We start from the raw sequence: 23,549 nt of genomic DNA, 5'->3' as shown, positions 1-23,549 counted from the left end.
GGAGAGTCCTGGTTACTCTGTAAACACTCTCAGTATTAATAACCGGCCTGTTGTCGACCCGCTGACTGACACCTTCGCCACTAATGTTCTTTCCACAAACTTTTGTATCCAAATGCTTTTTTTCAAGTCCAGTCTCAGAACCTGAAGCCGGACCGATCACACTGTCGTTCGGATCACCGACAGAAAAGGAATGTTGAGGCGCCATCGCCAAAGATTCTCTGACTCTGAACAATAGATCTATTCTCGTCACAGCAGTGCCCTTATCTAGGATCTTCTCTCACCGCCTCACTCCTGCTCAGTCATGGCCGACAGAAGCAGCCGGATCGGTGTTAAGAAGAAGAAGGGGGAGGAAAAGAAGCCCGACAAGCAACCCAAGACACCAGTAAAAAGTTCTGAACCCCAGAAGATGGAGGAGGAGGTGAAGAAGCCCGACAAGCAACCCAAGACACCAGTAAAAAGTTCTGAACCCCAGAAGATGGAGGAGGAGGTGAAGAAGAGTGAGGAGAGTGAAGGAGCGACATCAAAGAGCAATGAAGATAATGGAGCCTACCAGCCTATAGACCTGCCGCCGTTCGAGGTCGTCAAAGGGTGAGTCTGAGGGAGAAGTTTATTGAGGTAGAACAAGAGAATGGAGCAAAACTGTTTTTACTTCTCAGTTATTGATCCAGCAGAGTCTCGGAGCAGAGTTTTGATTTTTTTTTTAAATAAAAAACTTTTAAAGTTGTTGTCGTTGACCATCACGGGTGACAAGGAACTTTCAATTAGTCAGTATTACAGGGTAATGATCTCAACACGGAACCGGTAGGTGAGGGATACCAACAAGGTTCTTTTTTTCAGGACAGAGCACTTAATTTTAATGAATGCTCAGATGGTGGAAAACCCATGTTGGTGTGTTTGTTTCAGCGAACAGATGACTCCCTTCTACTTCAAGTTCCAGTTCCGTAACGTTGAGTACTCATCTGGGCGTAACAAAACGCTCCTGTGCTACCGAGTAGACTCTGCAGGGGGCAGGACTGAGCGGGGCTACATGGAGGACGAGCATGCCACTGCCCACGCAGAGGACGCCTTCTTCCAACAGGTGAGTCCCGTAATCCTCCCTGACCTTTTATCGCTGACCGTTTTCCTTTTTTTTCCTGTCTCAGGTTTTGCCCAATAGTGACTCGGACCAGGACCTGGAGGTCACCTGGTACGTGTCATCCAGTCCTTGTGTGACGTGCGCAACCAAACTGACCAAAGTCCTGCAGCAGCGCCGGAAACTCCGGCTGTACATCTTCTGCTCACGCGTCTTTGAGTGGGAGGATCCAGTGACCTCGCAGGCCCTGAAGATATTGGTCCAATCCGGCTGCCAGCTGCGGGTGATGAAGCCCGCTGACTTCCAGCTGGTGTGGGACACGTATGTGGAGAAGGAGGACGAGGCCTTCAGCCCGTGGGAGGACTGTCAGGAGAACTCCAACTACTATGAGGACAAGCTGACCCAGATCCTGCAGTGAGGTGAGTCTAGTTCTGCTGCTGAGTCAGGTTATGGTCTGGGCTCTAAATGACTTTATTGTTGTCACAGGAGGTGCCAGAACATACTCAGCACCATATTTGTGTCACTTGATGTAAGAGAGTGGAGTTTTTAGAATGAGAAAACAAAACTGATCAGACCGTCTGATGGTTGGACAGATGGACGAACAGTCAACGGTTGGATGGACAGACAGTCCGATGGCTGGACAAAAGTTGACAGAAAGGGCAGTTGGAAACGACTTATCAGAGAAGTAGGTGTTTTGAAGAATCACACATTTCTAAGTTTGACTGATGAAAAAACATTTATTTATTGGTTATCAAATGTTACAAGCTGTTAAGCGCTGAGTGCTACATGCTAGGTGACCCCTCTGCAATGCCTTATTTCACAAAGGGAGATGAAGAACATTTATTAAAATATAAAAAAGTCCAGCTGTGTTTTTATTTGTGAGTCCACAATACATTGAAAACTGAAGCTTGACAACAGTGAAATGAGTTGTAACGTGGAGTAAAGTTGACGCGTGACAACGTCACTGCCTGAACGACAGCAGGCCATCCTCTGGTTCTTCTGGACAAAACAGGGACGTGGGTGTCTCACCTGGCTGATCCTCCGACGTCATTGTTAAGGGATCTGTGTCTGGAGAGCCGGTGCCGTTCTGGTCTACTTCAGCGGCTGAAAGGTGATTAAGGTAACAACATGCAAATCAAAAAACTTGATTCGGTCACAAGAGTGTCTGGTCAAGAACTTAAATCGTTGTACAACAGTTGTTCAACCCCATATTCTGACAAGCGTTTGATGAAACCTCATCTTGAAATGCACCTGGATTTGAAAAAATGTTTGTGTATACAGGAAACCTGTGTCTCGAAGAAACACAATGTGAGTCGCTCACCTTTGACTGGGATGTCTATGCTGCTGACGTAGTCCTTGAGCTGACACGGTGCAACTCCATCCTTTAGCTGGTCCATGGTCAGAAACAAGTCCTCCTCCTCCTTCTTGGCCTCCTCTCGCACTGTTAGGACATAATGAGCAGATTTGAAACAGATCCCTCCATCCTCTTTGCAAACCAGTTTTGGTCGTACCTGGTTTTCGGAAAACCTTGTAAATGATGAAGCCCAGGACAATGGCTATGAGACTAAAGAAGAGACATCCTGAGATGGAGAGAAGAACTCGTCTCTTCAGAACTGGAGGGAGAGAGCAGAATGTTCTAGACCCGACTGGATCAGCAGTTGGAGACCTCACTGGGAGAACCCACAACTATCCTTGTAGCTACCCAGTCAACTCTTCAATTTCTATTCTGGTCCAACTGTAGTAACACGTGTCGGACACTCACGAAGGTTCTTGGTCTTGAAGGGGACACTCATCAAGGAGAAGTCAGGTCTGGAGGTCTTGCGTCCCCTGCAGGTGTACTCGCCCTGATCCGGGTTGTTTTGTGGAGTGACTATGTGTTTGCTGGAGTTGAACGTCTGATTGATTTCCACCTTTTCTTTGTACCTGGAACATAAGAGTCGATATGCATTTAATAATTCAGCGACGCTAACAAAAATGCAATAACATGTAAAGAACGAGGGGGAATGTTGCGATTAATAAACAAGCATCTACTTTTGTGCAAAGATCTGTTTCTAGCACTCGACCATCATTAAAAAAAACATATACACTAAATGGCTCATAAGACATACCAGGTATAATTCCAATGGTCCGTGGATTCCTCGATCTTGCACAGCAGCACCAGATTGTCGGTGGAAAAGACCTCGGACCAGCTGGTGGACAGGATGACCACTGCTAACGGACGTGCTGCAGAGTTAAGAAAAATGGTGAATAAGAAAAAAGGGGAAATTCATGTGGCTCCAGCTGGAAGACGGATGGAATCTCGGGAGGGTCAGTGATCTAAAGAGCTTCAGCAGATCTTTGAAGTTAGTGCCTAAGAGACCTGCTCAAATGCTACTGTAAACTCACCCTCCACTGTCAACTGGACTCCAGGGTGTTCAACGGTTTTTAATACCGTGTCACTTCCTCGTTGTGCCATGCAGGTGTAAGACCCTGCGTCTGTTTTTTTGAGGTGTGGGATGATTAGGGAGCTTGTTCTCTCGTTTAACTTCTTGTTGTCACGGAACCATATGTACATCCATCCCTTGGAGTCGGTCACATGACAGCTAAGTGTCATCGGATCTTCTAAGAACATCCGCTGGTAGTCCGGCTGCCTGGTCAGGCTGACTGTGGGCTGCGTCTCTGAGAGAAGAGGATATCAGTGTCCTGACCCAAGCTGAGGTCATAAGCTGATTGACTTACTATAAACCGTCAGACCGATGCCCGTGCTTGGAGTCGTGTTAACTGACCTCCCATGCAGCTTCCCACGACACGAGTACGACCCTTTGTGATTGCCTGATGCTGAACTGATGGAGAGAATTGATCCGCCTGCATTGAGGTTGATGTGTCTCATTCCTCCAGCAGTAACAGGGCTACTGTCTTTTTCCCACGAGAAGATCCAGCCGGTACTATCCTTTATATTGCAGCGCAACTGCACTCTCTCGGTCGGGAACACGTCTGGCCAGGCGGTCATCAGATCCATTGTGGGTTTAGGAACATCTGAGAAGAAACTCTTGGGTTAATTGCTGGACCGTTTGACATTTCTCTGATCGGTAAACATTCCTGGCTGAAGTAAAGCTGTGTCAACAGAAATGGTCTGAATTTAAAATGTGCGATGCTTAATGTTTCGCTTATTCATTTGTTGCTCTTCCTCATCTCACGCTTCACTGGTTAACCTGAGTGACCAGACTTTATTACACTTCTGGCTCAGGAATCTGTTCAGCAGCAACAAAACTGTTCTCATAGTACGTCACTCATTCATGTATGAATAGCTTGAGTTTGTAATGAATCACTCTGGTGTGAATAACAGCTCAGGTTGTTCACATTTTAGGATTTTGTCATGCGTACATTTTCTCCAAATTGTATCACTCACCCAGAACTTCAGTCTTCAACTTTCTGCTGAGTCTCGTCAGCGTTATTTGGTTCAGTCCCCTGGTGGCCTGGCACTGGTACTGTCCCTGGTGGTCTCGATGAAGGACGAATGTGAGCTGGGGTCCACGTTTGGCAGAATGGGGAACTTCGTCTTTGAACCACAGATAGTCCCAGTCTGAGCCTGTGTCCACGCTACAAGTAAAGGTGACATTTTCTCCCACGTACATTTGAGTCAGAACTGGATCCTTCCTCAGACTGGCAGTGGGTGTTTGTTCTGAAATATAGATGGTGACATAGTTTGGATCTGAATCAGATCTTGGTCACTGCTGGACCAGGAAAAGACTACTTGAAGTGAACCATGACAGAAGGTTTACCATGAACGTAGACGGTGGTGGAGTTGCTCATGTCAGAGAGGACGTTTCTGGATGGATGTTTAGCTTTACAGGTGTAGATGCCTTGGTGGGACTTTGTGACTGATGTGATGTTGAGCAGAGACCCGTCATCCTTCATCCACACCACCGAGTCCTTCTGAACAGGGATTTCATTTCTGAACCAGATGAAGGTCCAGTCCTGTACGTCTGCCTGACACAAGAGGACCACAACCTCTTTCTGGAACACCTCCACCCAGGAGAGAACCTGGAGATTCGGCGTTGGCTTCTCTGCAACCAACACAACATTGTTAAAATAGTCAAGTCTTCCTTAGTCGAGTATTTACCTTCAGTTGAATCCCCTTCAGAGAAGTCATCTACCGTCAAGTCACCTTCAGTGAAGTCATCTTCAGTCGAGTTGTCTTTAGTTCAGTCTTCTCCAGCTTAGTTTCCTTCAGCAAAGTTATCTTTACTCGAGTCACCTGCAGTCAAGTCCCCTTCATACACGTCTGAAGTCATCTTCAATTGACTAGTTTTCAGAGGCCTCATCTTCATTAGATATACAGTTGCACACGCATTGTCCTCTTGTATTCCAGTGTTTGAGTCTTCGGTCACAGTTCAAGACCTTTGCGAGGTGGAAGAACAAGTGTTCTGTCTGTCACTCTTGGTCATCAGATGCACAGTTGCAGTTAGAACATCTGAGCAGAAACTCTTGGGTTAGTTGCTGGACCGTATGTCAACTGCTGGGACATCACCTTATGTGATCATTTAATTTTGAATGTCATGACTGAAGTAAAGCTGTTATTGGAAATTTTCTTCTCCACACAACTTTGAAAGGATAACTCAAGTGGTCACCGGGCGACCATTAGAGTTTTGCTGATTCATTCGAGGCTCCTGCTCATCTCTTGCTTCACTGGTTAACCTGAGTGACCAGACCTTACTGCGCTCTGGCTCAAGAATCTGTCAGCAGCAATAAAAGTGTCTTTCATAGAACGTCACTCATTCATGTGTGAACAGCTTGTTGTTTGTTGACATGTTAGGTTATCGTCTTGCGTACATATATTTTCTACACATCACTCACCCAGAACTTCAATCTTCAACTTTCCGCTGAGTCTCGTCTGCATTATTTGGTTCTGTCCCCTGGTGGCCTGGCACTGGTACTGTCCCTGGTGGTCTCGATGAAGGACGAATGTGAGCTGGGGTCCACGTTTGTCAGGAAGGGAAACTTCGTCTTTGAACCACAGATACTTCCAGTCTGAGCCTGTGTCCACGCTACAAGTAAAGGTGACACTTTCTCCCACGTACATTTGAGTCAGAACTGGATCCTGCCTCAGACTGGCAGTGGGTGTTTGTTCTGAAACGTAGATGGTGACATAATGTGGATCTGCATCAGATCTTGGTCACTGCTGGACCAGGAAAAGACTACTTGAAGTGAACCATGACAGAAGGTTTACCATGAACGTAGACGGTGGTGGAGTTGCTCATGTCAGAGAGGACGTTTCTGGATGGATGTTTAGCTTTACAGGTGTAGTTGCCTTGGTGGGACTTTGTGACTGATGTGATGTTGAGCAGAGACCCTTTATCCTCCATCCACACCACCGAGTCCTTCTGAATAGGGATATCATTTCTGAACCAGATGAAGGTCCAGCCCTGTACGTCTGCCTGACACAAGAGGACCACAACCTCTTTCTGGAACACCTTGACCCAGGAGAGAACCTGGAGATTCGGCGTTGGCTTCTCTGCAACAAACACAACATTGTTAAAATAGTCGAGTAATCGTGATTGGAGTCATCTTCAGTCGAGTCTTCTTCAGTTGAGTCTCCTTCAGTCTAGTCACTTAAAGTCGAGTCATTTTTGGACGATTAATCTTCAGTTGAGTCATTTTCAGACAAGTCATCTCCATTAGATACATCATTATTAATAATAATAACAATAATGATAATACAAATAAAAATACATACATAAGTTGTATATAGTGTTTTTCTTAATACACAAAGATGCTTTGAATAAACAAACAAATATATAAAAATGACTTAGGATTACATACATAAATAAAAAACAAGATACTCAGAAACACTAAAGAAAACAACCTGGAGAAGAGGTTAGTTCTGACTTTAATTCTAGCTGTTTCAGTGCTGGGGTGGATTTGAAAGCCAGATTGGAATGTTTCGTAGAGATTATTGAAGAGGATCTAAGTATTGAGTTGAGTTGTGATGGCTCTTTCCAGTAGTTTTCAGATGATGTGATGTTGGAGATGGGTCTAAAACTGTTGTGGTCATTAGAGTCAAGACCAGGTTTCTTCAGGAGGTGGGTGATGGCAGCGAGCTTAAGAGGTGGTGGTGGTGGGGGGGGGGGGGGGGGGACAGTGTCACAGGTTAAGGGAAGAGTTGATGATGCCAGTGATGAGTAGGGCGAGAGAGTTGAAACAGGATTTGACGAGACACACCTAGTGCACATAGACACACAGACGCCTTCTCTTCATTATGCCCGACCACAACTTCCTGTTTCAACAAAAATGGGCTGAATTACGGAAGTGCGATGCCTCAAGTTTTGCTGATTCATGTGTCGCTCTTTCCACATGTCTCACTCTTCACTGGTTAACCTGAGTGACCAGACTTTCCTGCACTCTAGCTCAGGAATCTGATCAGCAGCAACACAAATGTCCTTCATAGTACGTCACTCATTCACGTGTGAATAACAGCTTCTGCTTGTTGATATGTTAGGTTTTCGTCTTGCGTACATATATTTTCTACACATCACTCACCCAGAACTTCAATCTTCAACCTTCCGCTGAGTCTCGTCTGCGTTATTTGGTACTGTCCCCTGGTGGCCTGGCACTGGTACCGTCCCTGGTGGTCTCGATCAAGGACGAATGTGACCTGTGGTCCATGTTTGTCAGGAAGGGAAACTTTGTCTTTGAACCACAGATAGTCCCAGTCTGAGCCTGTGTCCACGCTACAAGTAAAGGTGACACTTTCTCCCACATACATTTGAGTCAGAACTGGATCCTGCCTCAGACTGGCAGTGGGTGTTTGTTCTGAAACGTAGATGGTGACATAATGTGGATCTGCATCAGATCTTGGTCACTGCTGGACCAGGAAAAGACTACTTGAAGTGAACCATGACAGAAGGTTTACCATGAACGTAGACGGTGGTGGAGTTGCTCATGTCAGAGAGGACGTTTCTGGATGGATGTTTAGCTTTACAGGTGTAGTTGCCTTGGTGGGACTTTGTGACTGATGTGATGTTGAGCAGAGACCCTTCATCCTCCATCCACACCACCGAGTCCTCCTGAATAGTGATATCATTTCTGAACCAGATGAAGGTCCAGTCCTGTACGTCTGCCTGACACAAGAGGACCACAACCTCTTTCTGGAACACCTCCACCCAGGAGAGAACCTGGAGATTCGGCGTTGGCTTCTCTGCAACCAACACAACATTGTTAAAATAGTCGAGTCTTCCTTAGTCAAGTCACCTTCATTTGACTCATCCTCAGGAGATTCATCTTCAGTCAAGTCTTCCTCTGTCGAGTTTTCATAAGCATAGTCATCCTAACTCGAGTCTTGTGTATTCAATAGTCATACGCGTCATCTTCAAACGAGTCGTTTTCAACTGAGTCATATACAGTCAATTCATCTTCATTTGATACACAGTAACACACACTGTCCCCTAATATTCCAGTGTTTGAGTGTCCGGGTCAAAGTTTAAGACTTTTGTCGATGATTCCAGAGGAACTTACTGTGAACTTGGACCTGCAGATCTTGGCTCTGTTTGATTGGCATGGACGGTGATCCGTCACCAACTGCACAAGAATATCTACCAGAATCTTCCTGAGAGGCAGCTTGGACCGTCATGTTGGAATCCCCTAACATCGGGTCGGAACCAGCGATCTTCGCTCCATTTCGGTACCAGTTGATGGTCCAGTTGGAACGCCCAGCGTCCACCCTGCAGTGAAACTGCAGGATTTCCGAGTTGAAGACAGGAGTTGATGTTCTCAGCACCAGCTCTGGCCGACCTGCAGGTCAGAAGTAGTCTATATCATCATGACCACCATGTGGTGAAAGTTCTTTAACCAGAAAATACATTTTCTTTGCGAAACGAAAACGCAGAATCTAAAGTTTCAGCTTTACTTCCTGTTGTCGTTTAGCGTGAAGAAGCTTAAATGTGTGAGTCAGAAAAGAGGTGTCCTCACCTCTGTCAAACCCCTGACTCCGACACACGGCCGTGAAACCTGCTGAATGAGACGGAACCTTACATTTAGAAAGGTTCACTGGGAAGACTTTCTGAGGAACTTACTGAGGAAAACGAAGAGATGGAACATGTTGAGCTGCAGGTGCAGGCAAGAGGACGAGGAAGAGTGACGAACTGACTTCACAGCAACAGGAAACGTGTCGGTAGACCACGACCATAAAGTGAGATGCGCTGCACTTCCTGTCAACACTCCAGGCTTTGACTGACGCTTGAATTTGTCTCCAGCTACCTTTCACTCCCTGAGTGGCACATGCGTCCGCACGATCACCTCCTCCCAGCCCCATCTTCCAGTCAAGTAGAGAAACTGGAGTATCGGACACCGATCTGTGAAGGTTCCAGTCGAGTCACATCTACTTCTCCCTGCTGATCTGTTCATTTCACTGGCTTTTTCTAATCATGTGACTTTAGTGAGATGAGCTGTGAAGTGTGTTTACTTCCTCATCTCCAGCACAGTGGTGGTTCATGTTAACTTCTGAGTTTGAAGCTCCTGGGTGTCTTCTAAGGGTACTCCAGTTCAACTGTAGTGGCCCCACTTTTAAGGTAAAGGTAAAGGTAAAAAAACTTTATTGATTGAAATTGTTTTTATTATTTAAATGAGATTATTTTAGGGTTTCTCGACAATATCATTCCAAAATAATACACCTTACTTGCCAATAATCACCATTTTTTAAAGGCTTTGATGTTTTAAATGACATCTGGACTAATTTTGGTGGTAATTGGGGTACTGTAGTTTAACACTAGAGTAAGTAAGTAGTATTTATAGATTGATTTTATAGACCAGGGTCACAAAGCGCTTAAACAATCAAAAAATTCCCAATAAAATAAACACTTAAAAGGTCAAGACACCGAGACAAACACAAAAGTCTCTGAAAATCAAGGAAAAGCCTGCACGAATAAAAAGGTCTTGAGATCGTAGTGTTCAATTTTAAGTTTCCTCAGCAAGTAAGGAAGTAATATTCCAATAAGCATCACTTTTAAGGGCTTTTATTTTGAAATGACACTTTTGTACTGTGTTTTAAACTCTTTAGATTCCATTCCTGGGTACTCTAGTTAAACACTAGATCAGGGGTCGGGAACCTATGGCTCGGGAGCCAGGTATGGCTCTTTTGATGAGTGCATCTGGCTCGCAGATTTCGGCTTTTCAGATAAAACATAAAATATGATCACTTGTTTCAGGGGTGGGCAATACGTCGATCGAAGCTGTTGCGAGTAGATCGCGTGATTTAATAAAATATGATATAAGAAAATAGTAAAGAGAGCTCTGATTGGCTGCTGTGCATGTCAATCAAATGGTTATTGTGCCGATTGGTTGAAAATTTGATTGACATGCACAGCAGCCAATCAGAGCTCCTGCCTCTTCCACTGAACGCACGGAAAAGATCATATGAATCGAGAATAAAAAGAGCAAAACGTGCGACAGTCATTTTACGCAATTCAGAAAAACGATATAGAATTATAAGCTTGTTTTTTTTAAATAATATATCGAACAAAATAATGCGCGTTTGATCGCTTCAGGTTCTTCTCTACGAGAGTCACAGAAACATGACGTCAGGTCCATCAAAGTTAAGCTGCAGGTTTCAATGAAAGCGCAACAAATGCTGGTTTTCCTTTTGTGATCGCGTCCTTAAAACACACTTGCATTAATACACCATCACATGATGACTATTTGTAAATTACCTTTATCTCACGAATGTAATATGAATACGCAGAAACACAAACACGTTAAACAGGTGCAGGTGAGACACACATTCTAATGACGTCAGAGACGATCAGACAAAGCGATGATGATGTGAAGTTACTGATGAACAGTTTTATTCTCGTTAAACTTCATCTGAAATTTAATTAATCCACTTGTGTGATTCATATCAGACATGTTTAAAATTAACAAATATAAACTGTTAGTTTGAATTCATGTTTTCATTTGTTTTTGTTTTTTCATGATCACAGAAATGGAGAAATTTTAGTCTTGTGCTTCATTTAAATATGATGGACATATTGAAATGGAGGCATGGAAAGGGATGAACCCGTCTGAATTCTTTGTTGATTTTGATGAACAAAGGAAAAGGGCTTGAATTCGTGTCAAGCACAGATTCTTACATCTGAATATTATTTATATGGCTCTCACTGAAATAAATTTCCAAATATTTTGCTTTCATGGCTCTCTGAGTCAAAAAGGTTCCCGACCCCTGCACTAGAGTATTATAATGGTGTTCAATTTAAGGGTTTATCGAAAATATCGTTATTATTATCTATTTGTTCAGGCTTTTCCTTGATTTTCTGGAACTCCTGTGTTGTTCTCGGTATTATCTTGATCTTTAAAGTATATAGATTTTTTTTTTGAGTGTTGTTTTGATTGTTTAAGCGCTTTGTGACCCTGGTCTGGAAAAGCGCTATATAAATAAAAATGACTTACTTACTTACTTATTAATGCTTACACTTTATTTAGCAAAAAGCACCACCTTCAAAGGGCATTTATTTTGAAATAAAAAAAATCGACTGAGCTCAATGTTCCTGGGTGTCTTCTTGGGCTACTCTAGTTTAACCCTGGATCGGTATCATAGCGTTTAAATTAAAAAATAATCTCGGCAAAATCATGAATTTAAGTCATATTCCAATAAGCATCAGTTTCAAAGGCTTTTATTTTGAAATGACACTAAGAACTGTGTTTTAAACTTCTTAGATGTCTTTCCTGGGTACTCCAGTTAAACAGTTTTATCATAGTGTTTAATTTAAGGGTTTATCGACAATGTCGTTATTAAGACTAACAATACGAACGGACGCGTCTTTTACTTTGAAATCAGCCTCCTCTACGCACCGCCGCCTCTGATTGGTCGCTGCTACTCCGTTAGGGGCTCTGCTGTGACACGTTCATTCATCCATTGGGTCAGTTCCGCTGCAGAACCGAACCCTCTTCACCGTGTGCGGGTTCGATTTCAGCATGAAGGAGAGACGAGACCCGCAGTCGCTGTTGGTTCGCTGTAAGCTGGTTCTGGTCGGAGACGTTCAGTGCGGGAAGACGGCGATGCTTCAGGTTCTGGTCAAAGACTGCTACCCAGAGGTTCGTGACGTCATCGTGATTTCATTTGTACATTTAAATGGACGCGTCGAACATCTTGTTATTTCCTCGAGTGATTGAGAATGAAGGTGGATGTGTTCCTCAGACCTACGTGCCCACCGTGTTCGAGAACTACACCACCTGTCTGGACCTGGAGGAGCGGCGAGTGGAGCTCAGTCTGTGGGACACCTCTGGTGAGTCCGTCCGAACGCATCAGTCCAACTAGATTCTGAGGACCAGTAACCCTCCAACCTGGAGTCCACTCCTGTAGGGAGGTTTTGACCCCCACCAGAGATCCTGGTGTTAAGGGTCCGGGTTCAGGTTCTTCACGAGCCGGAGTTGACCTCATTGTTCAGAATCATGGCTGTGGTGACCGTAATACCCGAACCAGACCAAAAATCCTGGTCTTAATCCCACTCTGTTGGGGGACCACTGGACCCGCTGCTTGGTAAAAAAAAAAAAAAAAAGTGGGTCGTCCTGTTTCAGGAACACCGCTGACCCGCATTCTCCTCCATATGCCTCAGGATTAGAACTCAGACTCCAGACCTGATAAGTTATGACCCACTTCTGTCACGGTGAGTGGTTCTGTTGAGGGGACTTATCATCATCATCATCATCATCATCATCATCTTCTGAAACCACCTTCACATGGTCCAGGCGTGTGGTCAGCAGTGACATCACCCGACTGTTGGGGCGAGCATTAGCTTTGTTGTCCTTTCCAGGGTCTCCCTACTACGACAACGTTCGGCCCCTGTGCTACAGCGACTCCGATGCCGTCCTGCTGTGCTTCGACATCGGTCGTCCAGATCTTCTGGACAGCCTCCAGAAGAAGGTCAGTGACTTATAGCCGTGTCCGCGCCCCGTCATCCCCGCTGGGTCTCACCCCCTTTTAATTGCTCCCCCTAGTGGAAGAGTGAGATTCTGGACTTCTGTCCCGCCAGTCGCGTCCTCCTGATCGGCTGCAAGACGGACCTCCGCACGGACCTGTGCACGTTGATGGAACTGTCCGGTCAGAAGCTGAGTCCCGTCACGCGCGAGCAGGTGAGAGATGCTAACTTGTAGCGGGTCCGGTTCACAATATCTGACCCTGTCGCTCATCCAGGGTGTGGCGCTGGCCCGGCAGCTCAGGGCCGACGCGTACCTGGAGTGTTCTGCCTTCACCTCCGAGAAGAGCATCCACAGCGTGTTCCGAACTGCGGCGTCGACGTGCGTCAACAAGGTGGCGCCGACGGACAAGTCGAGCCCTGGACGCCGGTTCTCGAAGAGACTCCTTCCTGGTAGGTCCGATCCGATCAACTCCTCCTTCAGGAAGGAGAAGACCAAGAGCTGCTCCATCATGTGAGGAGATCGTTGTTGTTAATAATAAGCCCTTTGGACCCAGAGAAGGTGGTCTACCTTCTCTGCTGACCCCGCGTCGTCTTCCTCTGTTCTGTCTCGACTGTGAAACATCGTCCTCCTCACCTGTCGGTAGGGGAAGCTCCCGGTCTATGGTCTGCCCTGTCAGAGACTCTTCTGATCTCCAAAGCCTTTAGCAGAAAACTTGATTCTGGACACGGTGGCAGACGATCCGTCCACAACTCCGGCCCGACACAACCAAAAGAGTAGCAACAAGACGAAGAGGAAATGTTTGTTCCCACGAGGAACCAGGACTGGACCGGGTCAAGACTAACATATGGGTTTAGACCCCAACAGGGTTTTGGTCCTCCCTGACTTGACCACCTGACTAAGGTAATCCTGTTCTGCTCCCTCATGTATTCCCGACAAATGGAATGCTGGACCTCTCAGACGTGGTTCGATAGACTTTGATGAATCCTGAAGTCTGGTACAGTTTTTAGACCAGTGCAGATGGTCCTGCTGTTTGTGATTTCATGAGCGTGTTTGGAGTAATGTTTTTCTTAGGACTTCGTTTTCCTGCGATCCTCATGCCCCCCCCTGACTGTTCTGGTTGAACTCCTGCATGTTCTTTACTTCTGCTGTTTGTTTATTTAACTTGGCCCTGAATAAACTTCTGGTCCAGAACCAGAATGCAGTTTTCACCCGAGTCCCCCTTGATTGGTGTGTGAGCTTCTGTTAGAAGTCTAGTCGCAGGAAATATCTGGGATCACAAACGGAACACCTGAGGCAAAGATGTCGGGCCTGCGCGTCCCAGTTAACAAGGACAACATGCAGGGTGAGTGGTCATTGTTCCCTCCACTCTGCTGCAGCCTCAAGGAAACCAGCATCTTCACAGTCCACTGGAACTTTACAGACCGATCCCTGCCATTTGGCGGGTTGTGGGCCATCTACTGCCAAATCTTTGTCCTTCGCATTAGTCGGGGTCTGTGGAGCCACTGAATGAGGAGGGAGGTCATTTTCATCTCTTCGTGTCAAATGTTTCGTGACAGCAGGTCACTCCTTTTGTGTAGCAAGAAGGTCGAGGGTTTGAGTCTCTTGAAGCTGTATTACTGACGTATGTCAGTGCGACCGGAACGTTTAAAGATTGAATTGAATTCAATGGTGTTTATATTGAAAAGTTGGCCTTGTTTTTATTGAGTAACTGTAATGGATCATATAAGTTTTCAATGATTTGCTTTTACACATAGTTTGATAAACTAATTCCAATCAATAAAAATATGTTCTATATTTTTTAATTCGTAGCCGTTCCTCTATTATGAAATTATTTTAAAAGGCTACCAATAAAAAAATATTCGAAATTTAGAAAAATATTTATGAATGATTGGAATAAGAATATAAAAGTCTGTAAAAAAATGTTTTTTTAATATATATATATAAATATAATTTTTAAAAACATTTTGATTAAGTAGTTCAAAGCTTATTAAATGAAATAAAATTTAAGTTTAAACATTTCATTCATTCATTGTCTACCGCTTTATCCCTTACCGGGGTCGTGGCATAGAGACTGGAGTCTATCCCAGTATAGAGTCTATCCCAGTATCATAGGGCGAGAGGCAGGGGACACCCTGGACAGGATGCCAGTCTGTCGCGCACACACAAACACACAATGACGGACAACCAATCATACACACACATACCTATGGACAATTTCCCGAAGTTATCAATCAACCTCTGTATGTTTTTGGACTGTGGGAGGAAACCGGAGTGTCCGGAGTAAACCACGGGGAGAACATATTTTCAACATTTGAAACGATAAATTCAACTATTCAGTATTGCGATGGCACTGATACACTTCCAAACTATGTTCTCGTCTCCTACTATTTTCCTACCTCTGCGACCTCAGGACTTGACAAAAAAAACCCAACCCTCCATTCTTCAACTAAAGTCCGATTATCCTTGTGGGGGGTCCGGACAGTGACTCTGGTCCAGACTCAAACATAAATCTTTATTCAAGTATTAAAAGTACATTTTTTTTTTGTTGTTGTTGACACCATTACAAAAGGTAAACCCACCAGCGAGTCCACGATTCCGCTCCCGTCCGCACGATGCATAGAAAAAAGTTAGCACATAAGTCGACTACAATCCTGTCTGCGTGTGGCGCTCGGGGGCGGGTCCATATGAGGCTTTGAAAGTGGGCCGAGCACACGGGCCGTGAGACGGGCCGCGATGATGTCGCAAATCAAGGCACGCCGACATCGGTCTGCATGAGAAACGCTTGTGCCTCATGTTTGGTTCGTTTGCCCTTTTTTTATGATTGACATCTTTATTCATCTGACTGCTGGTCACACATGATTGACGCGGGCCATGTGACCAGCATGTGGGGAGACATCATGAGCCGGACCGACTCACGTCAGGGATGAAGGGGACAAAAAAAGGGACAAAGGAAAAGCAAATCAATGAAAGCAAGTCTACAGTTTGGCCGGACGGGTTCTTCTGTAGTCCAGTTAATATCCACTGAAAGGTCCAGTCCTGGTAGAGTTTGTGAGGGGGTCAGTCGGCCGTGATGCCCTTCTCTCGAAGCTCCTCGGTCACACGCACCAGGTAGGTCGGGTCCGGGAAGCCAAAACTGTGGACACGGAACCAAAAAAAAAACCGGTGAACTCACGTGTCACGAAAACCACTTCCTCGGGACTCACCAGCGAGGGCCGCCGAAGATGGAGGTCTTGTGATGAATGTCGTTCCAGGTGATGACGTTCGGTAGACCCGTGGTCATGGAAGTACCGATGGTGAAGATAAGGCGCTGTTCGAAGGCCCGGCGCAGCAAGCCCAGCACGCGGTTTCCCTCCGGACTGTCGGGAAGGTAGGCCACTCGGTCGGTCCCCGGGTACCGCACCCCGGGATTCGGATGTTCCGGCTGTGGAGAGTTCGGGACATACGTGAAGGATGGTGCCCCGCGAGGTGGAGCAGGTGGATCAGAACTTCTCATCTGGTTAGTGATTATAATTTTGTTTTATTTCCTGCTGATGGTTCCTGACAAACCCAACGTGATAAGACTATAGCTCTAGACCTGTGGTAGACCCAGAACCAGAAGAGTGGGTCACTAAATGAGTAGGGGAATCTGTGTGTGGGTGAATAAATAAGTGGGTGCACACTCACCGCCTGTAGTCCGGGGTGGAAGCTGTAAATAATGCAAATGCAGCCGAACCCTTCGTGTCCGGGCAGCTCCAGGTCCGGGTCCCGCTCCACCATCATGGTTCCGTTGGCCGGCTGGTTGCCGACGAGCTGACCGTAGACTAGCCGGCACACGGGACACGCCTTCTTGACCTTGAAGGCCTGTTCCAGGCAGGAGCGGCAGAAGGCATGGCCGCAGCGTTCCAGCATGGTCTTGTCCACCATCTCCCCCATGCAGATGGAACAGGTGCCGGAGTCGTCTTCTCCGAAAGTGCTTATCGGCGTCTCCGCCGCCTTCCTGGCGGAGTGGTCTTGCAGCAAAGGGCAGGGCTCCTCGTCCGTGGGCCGCCTGTAGCGCTGCTGCTGCCTCTGGGATCGCCGCGGCGGCGCCGGGATGGGCTGCAGCGCGCTCCCCTCCCTGCCGGCGTCCACCACGCTGGGCAGCAACGCCCGTTTCCTGCGGTGGGCGCTCTCCTGCTTGCTCATCTCTTGGCGAGCCAAGCAGCACAAGTCAATGAAGGCCTTCCGGGTCTCGCTGGACACCGGCGTGTCGTAGGGCCCGGCGCCGGAGGCGCCCCTATGGCCGGGCGCGGCGGGCTGCAGCCGGACGGCGCAGCAGCCGCCCCGCTCGCCCCGCCTCACGATGCCGGCGCTCGTCCCTTGTCTGTGCTGGAAGTCGACGAGGAGGGACCTACCGGACGTGGCCAGGTAGTCCCAGACCGCCTGCGACACCAAAACTTCATCTGTGCCCTGGCCCGGACGCACGCTCATGTCCTCAGAGGAAACTGCAGGGAGACAGTCGAACATGTCCTCAGAAGAAACCACAACAGAAAGAAAGTCAAGTGGTTCGAGTCAAAAGATAACACTCTCTCCCCCTTGGTCAGGGTCACAAAGCGGGTCTACTTTATGACCTAGACCGCTCTGTGACCTGGACTCCTTTTAATCAATAACATGTTATCAAGTTCCTGTTGACATCATGTCAGGGCCCCGGCTGTGATCGACAAGACAAGGTGTGACTTTGATGGTGAAGTTAACAACAAAAAGATGGAGCCTGAAGACGTCACGCCCGGACAGATGTTAGCAGCTGCAGTGACTGTAAACAAAGAGATCCCGACTAGCAGAAAAGGCGTCTGTCATGGAAACAGACAGCTTCGCTGAGTCCATTTTTTTTTTCTTTTACCTTTCGATCCCATAAATGCCTCCGATGGCGGACTCGTCCTGTTGAACGCGGACACACGGCTGAGCTTCGGCTCCGCGCTCGGCCATTTCTCTCCCGCAAAACCTCACCCGCCAGCCCGCGACATTAACTCAGACTTTGGTACGTCTTCCCATCGACATTCAGCATCGTGTTGTGGTCCCGGATTAAAACCTGCTGGGAAGGGATAAAGGGAGGCCTTTATAGCCGAGGAGCTACCATCCGTCACGACACCGAACCGACGAGTCACCTGGTGGTGCGGGCGCGTGTAGTCCCTGCTGCTGGCGTCTGGTACCCGCGGAGCTCTGGTGTGACTCAGACTGGACCCTGAACCGAGACCTCCGTCTGACGATCAATGTTCAAAAACGACCGTGTCATGACAGGCTCCTCTGACGTCACGTCTAATGGCGGCTGTTATTGGCAACACAGGGACGCGTCACGTCATAGTTGGAGTTGGAGCTGCTTTAACACGCTAGGAAACCAGAACCTTCACAGATGTTGACAACATGACCCGTCGGGGCTGTGACGTCATCCCCAACTCCCCCCTCCCCCCCAAAAAAAACAACTCAATTTAAAACTAAATGTTCTCTTTTCTACTTTATACTTATGTGATATTTTCAAGAAGTGACGCGCAGTTTATTTCAGTGTTTTTTTTAACATAATTTATATTCAATTTATAATAACTGTCTAAAGCACACCTGGGCAAAGTGTGGCCCGGGGCCCTTTGACTGTATTCATGCGGCCCTCAAGGTAAGGCAAGGTTAGGTAGAACTTTATTGATCCCTCAGGAGGTCTCCTTCAGGAAATTGTTTTTTTCCAATTAGCCACAGCAAATACAGCCATTTTTTCATAAAAAATAAATCAAAAATAAAATAAGAACAAAAACCAAGAGAAAGAACAAGATGATACAATCTAAGTCTAAAGATAAAGAACATAGATCAAAGAAGATATCATAGAGTGACTCAAAAGGTCAGAGTAGAACATAGACTTTATTTCAGACAGCTTACAATTTGTATTGTATTATTTCTAAATATATATAGATATTTTCCTTCGTTTCTGTTTTTTTTGTTTTTACTTTTATTAATATTTCTTGCCCATCGAAATTATTGACCTCATTTTTAGAGGGAAAAGTTATTTTCCCATCAGTTTCTTTTACATGAAAGGTTTATAAAAGTGTTTTGCCACATTCAGGTTTATTTTATGCTGATATTTCTTTATTTACTATTCTTACTTGCTTTGTTTTTTCAAAGTTTTTCTGTCATATTTTACCTCTTTGCGCCTTTGGACTGAAGGCCCCTCACAACAGTCACAGTATAAGATGTGGCCCCAGAGAAAATTTCATTGCCCACCCCTGGTCTAAAGGGTGTCACATTAAGTTAAAAGTTTCATTTATTTATTTATTTGAAATCTCAAACGGTAAAAGACACTGTCAATGTGTTTTAGCCTGATTCTTCTGTTACCTTTTCGAAAGGTCTGTCAAAATCAACTTTTCTTTTTTAACTTTCTTCAAAACTAGTGTCAATAACTTTTGTTAACAGCTGTGGATTTGAGTTCACCTCAGTTTGTGCTCTTATTTGGAAAAACCTGTTGAGCCTGTTTGTGAGTTTGTTGATAGTTTAGTATCATGATATGTGATACTTGGATTGTGTCATCTTGTACTTTCTTTTTATAGAAACTTTGTTCTTGTTCTTATTTTTATTTTTATGAATTATCGTCTGAACTATTTATATTTCCTTATAAGGAAGGACATTGTGTGACAAGTTGCAACACATTTTCTGCACTAAAGAATTAAACTCATCACAAAAAGCTCTTTTCCGACCAAAGTCTAGTTGCAAACGTGGATGTTTTTGTTCTAATACACAACAGTATTTGTTGTGGGAAAAAAAAAGTTCATTGTAGAGTACCTTAGTGCTTTAATTATCTTTTTTTATACATATACCTGCAGCCTTCATTTAATTTTCTCTCATTGGAATTTTTCATTGAATCAAAGCAATTCTTCAACTATATAAAACAGCTTATTATGAAATTGTTTGTTGTTATTTATTTTATAATGTACTACACATTGTATAACTTAATACACAAAAATACAATTATAATTATTATACAATTATTTGTGACAAAGGATACACGTTTGTAATTAAATATATGTGTTATTACTATGGAGCTAGTACTTACAATTAACGCTGTGTGAACCACAAATGTATTTAAAATAAATAAATCAAATTTAAAAGATGTGTCACTGTTTCTCTACTTCCTTTTTCCGCTCCAGCTTCACGTGTCATTTCTCGCGAGACTTGACGAAGCAGCGTGTGCCCGTAGATAATCCGTTTGCATCTTTCAATGATAATAATCGCATGAAAAGTCCATTTTTTGTTGATCACCAGACACAGCAGTGACTTTTCTAACGACGCACGATGACGATGTAAGTATTTATGAATTGTCACTGCGAGGCTGATGGAGTCAGTTCTCCATTAGCATCTGAGCTAGCACTCGAGCTAGCCGGCTCACGCCTCCTGTCTGCAAACTGGCGTGAATAACTTTCAACTCAACCCGACTAGGAGCGAATAAATCTCGTCGTTGTTCTATGTGCTGACGTGACGCTTCGGACACAATGGTAGCCAAAAAAAACCCCAAAAAACCCAGTCATTTTCACTCAACTTTCCCTCCCAAAACAAGCTGTCGCGTCTGTGACGCTCGCGTGTAGCTGAGCTGTCAATCAAACGGAGACAAACTGTCAAACGAATCCACTTCATTGTTGGGTTTGTAACTGTCACTCATTTTCAAAATATACATTTTACGTGGACATTCAACGAATGAATGCAGTTTTTTTTATAAATATATAATAAACAAAAAAAAAACTACTGTTGAAGAAATCCATCAAAGTATCAGTTCACAGTGGAAAAAGTCGTTATCATGTTATCAAATTTTGTTAAGTATTTTGACTTCGCAAATTTAACTTAAACCTTCGCAACAGAGTAGGCATGGATTGTGGCGAGAATTGTTTCGTCTGCACCGTTGCCTTTTGCCACAGGGTGTCCATGTAGAAAAAAAAAAAAAAGGTCCACGCATACCCTTTCAAAGGGGTTTTACAGCGCCATCTAGTGGGCACTGAAATGGTGGACACCTGACACGGGTGTGACAAGTGCTGGTTTATATTGTCACGCCACGTAACATTAAAAACATCCATCCTGACACATCTGTTCGTCTCCAGGCAGCCGGCAGCAGCCAAGTGGTACGACCGACGTGACGCGGTCTTCATCGAGTTCTGCGTGGAGGACAGTAGAGACGTGTCCGTGGATTTTGACAAGTCCAAGATCCAGTTCAGGCGAGTGTCCCCGTGTGCAGACAAAAACAAAATCAATCCTATGATAATATCAATGACATTATTGAACACTTTGTGGAACTCCACAGCTGTGTCAGTGGACCGAAGAACGTCAAGCAGCAGAACACTTTGGACCTGTTCGGAGAGATCGATCCTCAGGTGAGTTGAACTCTGGTGTGGCCGACACGTGCCGACTCAAGACGACATGTTGGGTCTCACAGGAGTCCAAGCACAGACACACTCAGCGCTCCGTGCTCTGCTGTCTACGGAAAAGTGAAGGCGGGAGGCCGTGGCCGCGACTCACTAAAGACAAGACGAAGGTACGAAGTCTGCCTGGCGTTGAATCCATATAGTTTATCCACCTGAGGGGCCACAGTAGAACCATCTCCGGGTTCAACTTAATGCAGTGTGACATGACCCTCTGCTCCTCAGTGCAACTGGCTCAGTCTGGACTTCAACAACTGGAAGGACTGGGAGGAAGAGTCGGAGGACGACTTGTCGAGTTTTGACCGGTTCTCCGAGGTGAGCGAGCGAGTGCTGACGTCCCTTTAGACCGACCGGGTTAACATGTTGTTTGTTTTAAGATCATGAACACGATGGGAGGAGACGACCTGCCAGATCTAGATGAGGTCTGATTATCTTTTATGATCCACCACCTCTGATGCTCCGCACAGAAGCTCTAACTGTCGCCTCTCTGTTGCAGCCTGAAGGTGCCGACAGTGACGAGGAAAGTGAGTGCTGACACACACCTGCACACGCATGCACAGACAAGGACACATTCTCAGACACAAAACAAAAACCCGCACACTATACAACACACACGTGAACACACACCTTATCTTACAAACTGTGGAACAAAATCACAAACTATTACACACAAATATGCAAACACTTGAACAGGCTTGCTTTAAAAGCACTAGAAAAGCATTTGATAAAGCGCACACAAATCAGAAATTGGATGACACACATAATGACACATACACGCACACACAAGAGAAAAAATCTAAAACACACACACAATAGAACACTCGCAAGAAAAAGTGCCCAAAAACAGAAAATCGCACACTGTAACACACAGAAATGCATACAAGAGAACATGCACATTAGAACACACACATGCATATACATGATAACACATGTACCATCAAGCACCAGAGTACACGCAGAAGAAAGAATAACAATACGGTATACATGAACAAAATCAGACAAATAAACACAACCACACGTGAAAAATGTACACGCGTGAACAAAACCACAAACCAGAACATGCATAAATAATCACACACTAGAATAAATAAAAAAAGAAAATCACACGCACAAAAAAAGCAACACACATAAACAAAAACATACACCAGGACACGCATGAACTAAACCACACACTCGGACACAAATAAACAAAACCACACACTAGAACACACATGAATAAAAACACACACTGGAACACACATGAACAAAATCCCACACTAAAAAGCACACGCACACTAAAACACATGACTGAGTTGGACTTTCTCATCAGAAGCCTTCAAGTAGAAGAAGCAGCACCTGAAACACCCAGAAATGAACCAGAGACCACAACCAGCTGCTGCCGGAAAGTTCTGTGCCGGTCTCGAGAGCTGGATCCAGGTGTGTGTGTGCGCATGTGTGTTTGTGTGTGTGGGTGTGCACACGTGTGTGTTCAGGGACACTGGGCTCCTTCAAACTGGTTTCTACGAGCGTTCTTGTTGTGGAAGGTTCCTGTGTGGTGAGTTTAAATACGCCCTGAGGTCCAGGTTTGGATCCCTCACAGTTCCTCTGTAGGTTAGACCACCTTCTGGGTGTGGTGGGTTCACTCTAGACACTTCCGACCTCGGCATAACAGGTGGCGGAAGGAGGACGATGTCAGACATTCCACTGTGTTCTTCTGGGGATGTGGGGTACAGCGGCCGCACCTCGGAAACCTTGAAACTGGACTAACTTTGTGGAGGATTTCTGGACCGGAGCTGCTTCTGTCTCCACATTCTGTGTCGGTTTGTGTGTTCAACTTCAATAAATTCTGACCCCTCACCTTCTCGTGTGCGTCTCTCCGTCACTTTCCCCCCAATGCTTGACGAGTGTTGGTCCAGAGAATCTTCGAACAAACACACCAACTGTCGACCGCAGCGTTTCTTTGCCTCCAAAATAATCGCCGAGCTCAGCGTTCCGCTTTCAGCAGCAGCTCAGCCTGGACCGGCTCGCGGCGCTTTCCTGCCCACTCTGGATTTTCCCATTGTCCACATTAAACCTGCAGGGTCATCAGTTCTGGTTGTCCCCGGGACCTCCACTGTGGACCCCCAGTCTGAGATCTCATGGACCAGATCAGTACAGAAGACGTCTTACGGTGTCACATGCATTCATTCCCAGAAAGTTGAAAGTTT

At 45.6% G+C, this 23,549-nt stretch overlaps 5 protein-coding genes across 10 annotated transcripts; 3 read left to right on the top strand and 2 right to left on the bottom strand.

Annotated features, from left to right (window-relative positions):
* The first annotated feature begins 183 nt into the window (after positions 1-183).
* On the top strand, positions 184-1,733 carry apobec2b (apolipoprotein B mRNA editing enzyme catalytic subunit 2b). Of its 2 annotated transcripts, XM_087781386.1 has the most exons (5): positions 184-588; positions 904-1,078; positions 1,143-1,491; positions 1,559-1,601; positions 1,666-1,733. In XM_087781386.1, the coding sequence occupies exons 1-3, from the start codon at positions 302-304 to the stop codon at positions 1,488-1,490; spliced, it is 810 nt and encodes a 269-aa protein (XP_087637512.1). In that variant the 5' UTR covers positions 184-301; the 3' UTR covers position 1,491; positions 1,559-1,601; positions 1,666-1,733. The 2 variants fall into 2 exon arrangements, with proteins under 2 accessions (XP_087637512.1, XP_087637511.1); XM_087781385.1 differs by having other exon boundaries at positions 185-588; positions 1,559-1,697.
* On the bottom strand, positions 1,583-9,421 carry LOC148059191 (cell adhesion molecule CEACAM5-like). Of its 4 annotated transcripts, none has more exons than XM_087781380.1 (16): positions 9,124-9,420; positions 9,020-9,061; positions 8,567-8,842; positions 7,965-8,249; positions 7,592-7,864; positions 6,282-6,566; positions 5,909-6,181; positions 4,834-5,118; positions 4,461-4,733; positions 3,791-4,087; positions 3,458-3,730; positions 3,181-3,295; positions 2,835-2,995; positions 2,584-2,685; positions 2,394-2,513; positions 1,583-2,176 (listed from the first exon to the last, which is right to left on the bottom strand). In XM_087781380.1, exons 1-16 carry the CDS (start codon positions 9,146-9,148, stop codon positions 2,034-2,036), a joined length of 3,228 nt encoding a protein of 1,075 aa, XP_087637506.1. In that variant the 5' UTR covers positions 9,149-9,420; the 3' UTR covers positions 1,583-2,033. The 4 variants fall into 4 exon arrangements, with proteins under 4 accessions (XP_087637506.1, XP_087637510.1, XP_087637507.1 ...); XM_087781381.1 differs by having other exon boundaries at positions 2,030-2,176; positions 9,020-9,058; positions 9,124-9,421; XM_087781382.1 differs by lacking the exon at positions 7,592-7,864 and having other exon boundaries at positions 2,030-2,176; positions 9,124-9,421.
* Positions 9,422-11,950: 2,529 nt separating this feature from the next.
* On the top strand, positions 11,951-14,169 carry LOC148059190 (rho-related GTP-binding protein Rho6-like). Its single transcript, XM_087781116.1, has 5 exons — positions 11,951-12,136; positions 12,240-12,327; positions 12,856-12,965; positions 13,040-13,174; positions 13,236-14,169. Exons 1-5 carry the CDS (start codon positions 12,017-12,019, stop codon positions 13,473-13,475), a joined length of 693 nt encoding a protein of 230 aa, XP_087637242.1. The 5' UTR covers positions 11,951-12,016; the 3' UTR covers positions 13,476-14,169.
* Positions 14,170-15,459: 1,290 nt separating this feature from the next.
* On the bottom strand, positions 15,460-19,006 carry dtx3 (deltex E3 ubiquitin ligase 3). 2 transcript variants are annotated; one of them, XM_087781990.1, is made up of 5 exons: positions 18,085-19,006; positions 17,820-18,011; positions 16,625-17,424; positions 16,165-16,382; positions 15,460-16,094 (listed from the first exon to the last, which is right to left on the bottom strand). In XM_087781990.1, the coding sequence occupies exons 2-5, from the start codon at positions 17,830-17,832 to the stop codon at positions 16,019-16,021; spliced, it is 1,107 nt and encodes a 368-aa protein (XP_087638116.1). In that variant the 5' UTR covers positions 17,833-18,011; positions 18,085-19,006; the 3' UTR covers positions 15,460-16,018. The 2 variants fall into 2 exon arrangements, with proteins under 2 accessions (XP_087638116.1, XP_087638117.1); XM_087781991.1 differs by having other exon boundaries at positions 17,820-18,008.
* Positions 19,007-20,125: 1,119 nt separating this feature from the next.
* LOC148059188 (prostaglandin E synthase 3-like) lies at positions 20,126-23,200 on the top strand. The gene is made up of 8 exons (XM_087781057.1): positions 20,126-20,256; positions 21,046-21,159; positions 21,246-21,315; positions 21,378-21,476; positions 21,589-21,678; positions 21,741-21,785; positions 21,860-21,887; positions 22,673-23,200. Exons 1-8 carry the CDS (start codon positions 20,249-20,251, stop codon positions 22,684-22,686), a joined length of 468 nt encoding a protein of 155 aa, XP_087637183.1. The 5' UTR covers positions 20,126-20,248; the 3' UTR covers positions 22,687-23,200.
* The last annotated feature ends 349 nt before the right edge of the window (positions 23,201-23,549 follow it).

This window comes from Callionymus lyra, chromosome 19 (genome assembly GCF_982586985.1).
Source record: "Callionymus lyra chromosome 19, fCalLyr1.hap1.1, whole genome shotgun sequence".
Classification (NCBI taxonomy): domain Eukaryota; kingdom Metazoa; phylum Chordata; class Actinopteri; order Syngnathiformes; family Callionymidae; genus Callionymus; species Callionymus lyra.
Note: the sequence above shows the minus strand (reverse complement) of the source record. Positions and strands in the feature narration are given on the sequence as shown.